The sequence below is a fragment of the Propithecus coquereli genome, unplaced genomic scaffold, assembly GCF_000956105.1.
Source record: "Propithecus coquereli isolate 6110/MARCELLA unplaced genomic scaffold, Pcoq_1.0 Scaffold314, whole genome shotgun sequence".
NCBI classification, from domain to species: domain Eukaryota; kingdom Metazoa; phylum Chordata; class Mammalia; order Primates; family Indriidae; genus Propithecus; species Propithecus coquereli.
The window spans coordinates 1,998,434-2,002,620 of NW_012148775.1; the positions used below are offsets into that span (position 1 = coordinate 1,998,434).

The 4,187-nt window shown below is 41.1% G+C and overlaps 1 protein-coding gene across 1 annotated transcript in view; it reads right to left on the reverse strand.

Annotated features, from left to right (window-relative positions):
- Positions 1 to 4,187, reverse strand: part of CIT (citron rho-interacting serine/threonine kinase) — a 201,664-nt gene that overhangs the window by 187,602 nt on the left and 9,875 nt on the right. Inside the window, exon 4 of the mRNA XM_012650158.1 lies at positions 1,233 to 1,408. Within this exon, the coding sequence (XP_012505612.1) occupies positions 1,233 to 1,408 (176 nt within the window). The remainder of the gene's footprint in view (positions 1 to 1,232; positions 1,409 to 4,187) is intronic.

Consider the following 4,187-nt stretch of genomic DNA (forward strand, 5'->3'; position numbering starts at 1 on the left):
GTTGTTGGGGGAATGGGGAGCTATTGTGTAACGCATACAAAGTTTCTGTTTGGGATGATGAAAAAGTTCTAGAAGTGGACAATGATCATGGCTGTATAGCATTGTGAATGCACTTAATACCGTAATACCACTGAATTGTACACTTAAAAATGGTTGAAATGGTACATTTTATGTTATGTCTCCACTCAAATGTCCTCATTTCTCCCCACTTCCCCATCTAAACCACTAAACACACACACACACACACACACACACACACACACACACTCCTGCATAGCATTCTAGTACTCAAACCTCCAGAACGTCACACAAGGCCACCCTTGTACTCGGCACATTCTCATCACTTCTCCCCCCAAAACCTGCCTTCCCAATCCTCAGTGACAGCTTTCCCTGTCCCTGGCTCACCCACATCACCCCCTCACATCATCATTAATGAATTTGCTAATTGTTCTCCCCCTTCTGTGATACTTTAGCTGGTAAGCACCTGCTTTAGATATTTGCATTTTTCCTCCACTTTCCAAGGGTTGTTTTTAAACCCTGAAAATAACAGTCATGGAACTTCAATTCCTTTTGCTGGCTTCCCACGGAGCTGAGTATATTATCGAACACATCATGAGCACTAGAATGTCTGTAAGTAATAAATTACTCTCTGCACTGCAAGGCTGATGGCTCTCTCTCTCTGAGACACAGCAAAAGAATCAATACATTTAGAGACATCAGCCTTGTTTAAAAGAAAGAAAAACACCACAACCAAAAAGATAACTTCTTACCTGTTCTCAACTCCCTAGCCACATAACAATTTTGCTTAATTTCTTCAAAGGCCTGTTTTAAAATCAAATATACATGCTCACAACACAACTATCTAAAGCGTGTACAAAAAGCAAATGCTATCTGATTCACCCCACCATCTGCATATCCTGAATCCCCAGCTGATGGGCATGAAAGATCATCTTAGATTCATTAGTTAAAAGGCCAATTTAGTTCTGAAATAAAATACAACTATAGAAACATGATACAGAAATCAAGGGGAATTTGTGAGCCTTCAAAATTAGCATCAGTACAAGAAGAGCTCAGAACATGAGAGACCTTTCTGCCCATGCAACTGCAATTAAATATAGAGTCGGAGGAAAACGTGCTCGATCCTAGATGGTAATGCAGCAGATGACTGTTCTACAACGAGCATTCCGGTTCAGAAAGGGGAAAACCGTGATGTTAAATTAAAATGCTCCTACCTGCTCCTGGGCCAGTAAGGCCTTCTTCTTCATGACTTTCATGGCATAGATGTCCCCAGTTGCTTTCTCTTTTACCACCTGCACATCAGCAAAGTGACCACAACCGACGAGACTTCTGACTTCAAAGTCCTTTGCCGAAGGCTGGAGCTCCTGCAACTCAGCTATGGTGTCGGAATCTGCAAAAGATGGAAAAGTCGCTCCCAGGTAAATAAAGCGCTTCGAGTACATGCATCTTTATGAAAGAGAAGAGAGAAAAAAGTGTTCTTATGTCTTCCCTCACTGTCAAAGACATTTAGTCACTTTCTCATCCATCATGAATAATTATAAAATCAGCACAAAAGTGTTTTTATATGTTAAGTTAAAATTAAGGGCTCCAGAAATTCCAAAGTGCAGTTTCCATGGTAGCTATAATTTGAATTCCATAGACTTAGAAAATAGGGAGGGAGGATACAAACTCTGCTTTTCTTCTTCCTCTCTGAAGGCTGCAGGGCAGTGTTTGGTCAAACATGCTTATTAGCATTAAGACTGCTCTATAATAAGACATAAGCAACATGATTCTCATTTTAATAAATTTTGGAGTTGGCGTCAAGATCATTCCATTCTCACTACGTGTGTTCTGCTTAGTTTTACCCCACTAGCCCAAGTTTTATCTCCCTTGGATGTGTCAGCAACAGTTAATGCCTTTCTCGCCTTAATACGCAGCAGTGCTTTAAAGAGGGGGAGGGCCACGGAGCCCAAAGAACCCAGTGAAGCCCTGACACTTGCTCACCAGGGTTGACAAGCCACACACCTGCGTGGGTTTGCAACTATATTTTTTTTTTTTCAAACATACAGTCTTATTCCTTTTCCAAGTCTAATCTCTCAGTCAGAGATCCTCAATGTACAAAGTACGAACTAAAATGGATGTGAGATCTGGAATCTGACACATGTTTATTAACACGCTAGACACACTAAGCCGAGACATCAATGGACACGTAACAACACTACCAACTTGCAAGAATGAAGGGTATTAGCAGTGGCTGACCTAAACATTTAATCCTGCACATTATGGGGGAACTGCATCGTACACAGGAGTTACACACAAAAGGAAAGCAAGTGACACCCATAATCAAAATTATCCTGGAGAATCCTGCAGAGAGGTACCACATTGAAGAACAAAAGACTGTCTTGAAATCCCACACAGATACTGGAATCTTCCAGGCACTGGAAGGGATAGCCATTTCAATGGCTGGGTAACAGATAAAGTTAGGAGCTACATTCTAGAGTCACACTCAGCTCTGCAAGTTGTTCACACAATGAGAGCGACTCAGTCCAACAAAGGGAAAAGCCATTTCATACCCACAGTCATTGAATGGCATCTTTTTTTTAATTTTGAGATGGGTCTTGTTATATCATCCAGGCTGGTCTCGAACTCCTGGGCTCAAGCAATCCTCCCGCCTCAGCCTCCCATGTAGCTGGGACGACAGGCACAAGCCACCGCACCAGCTTTGAGTGGCATTTTGATGAGTTGGCCAATGCAATTTCGGGTGTTATTCCCACCCTCTTTCTTTAATGCATGGGTAGAGTTGAATTCTCTTGGATCAAAGGCACATGTGACGAGCTCCACTGCACTGAGAGTCTTCCCAACCTCAGACCATACCTGTCACTTCCACTAGTCATCCTGAAGACACCTTCCCTTGGTCCCTTGGGGAACCAGGCAAGAATGGTGGGTGGGTCCACATGAATTCATCATATCACTGTAAAAAACTAAATCTAGGGCACCTACACAGAGAATACCATGCAGAAGCAAAATTGAAAGCTGCACAGTCTTTTCCTTTTGCCCTGACAATGCTGTGCCAAGCTCTATCTTCCTTCCCTGTCCCTTTCCAAGCTTCTTTCAGATCAAGTATTTGAGTTTCGAATTATAATTCCCCAAATACCCTGCCTTGCAACTTTCTGGGTTAAATCAGATTTAATTATTGCTCATACACAAAGCCAATCTCTCTTAATTCTCTAATAGGCCTTGGGTTGCTTACAAAGTTGCTTACAGTGTTGTCCAACTTAATAACTTTGGGTCTGTCACTGGTGGTCACCAGGCATCTCAATCACGCAAAGAGACATATTGCTTTACAGGCAAAACCACCACGATACTCTCTCAGAATTCTGAGAAACTATGTCAAATCTCCATTTCTTTATGCAAATGCTTTTGGATTATCAGGGTGAACACTTGAGATACTAAACTCAAGCCTATGACTATTAAAAAAAAAATCCATCACAACTTCTGTCCATACTGGCTGCTTCTGTGACCCCAAAACCACATCACCCTTGATCTCTGTGCACTTTTAGTTAGAGTACTTAAGGGCCTCGTGGGTACTGAATACGAAAGTGGAAATAAAGACCTAAGGAACTGTGATAAAAACGCAAAGAATGACTTTGTCAGATGAACATTTGGATCCAGGGGCAAAAGCCAACACAGCTGAGTCTATGGCTTCCTTTTTTGAAACTCAGTAATCCAATCTTTCAGTTTCTAGGAATCAATCCATCCTTCACAGAAACTCTGCACACGAGCTCAAAAAAGATACATATGAACATGCTTATGATGAGAATTATTATAATAAAAAAATCATAAATAACTCAAAGGTCTATCAACAAGAAGGTGGGAACAGCCTACAAGTTCACCCATACAAAAGAAAATTAAGCAGATGTTGGAAAGAATGAGGTAGCTCAATCTCCATTAGAATGTATACTCATTACTGGCAGGAGTTTTTGTCTGTTTTGATCACCCACAATGGAATCTGGCACATAGTAAATGCTCAATACTTATTTAGTAAATATATTGCTAAGTGAGCAAAGCTAGTGGCAAAAGATTATATACACATGACCTAGTTTGTGCAAAATTAAATAAGAATAATATTACAACATGCATGGAAAAGAGATGACAATTGCAGGAGCTGGTTAATTAGTACATAGGGGTTC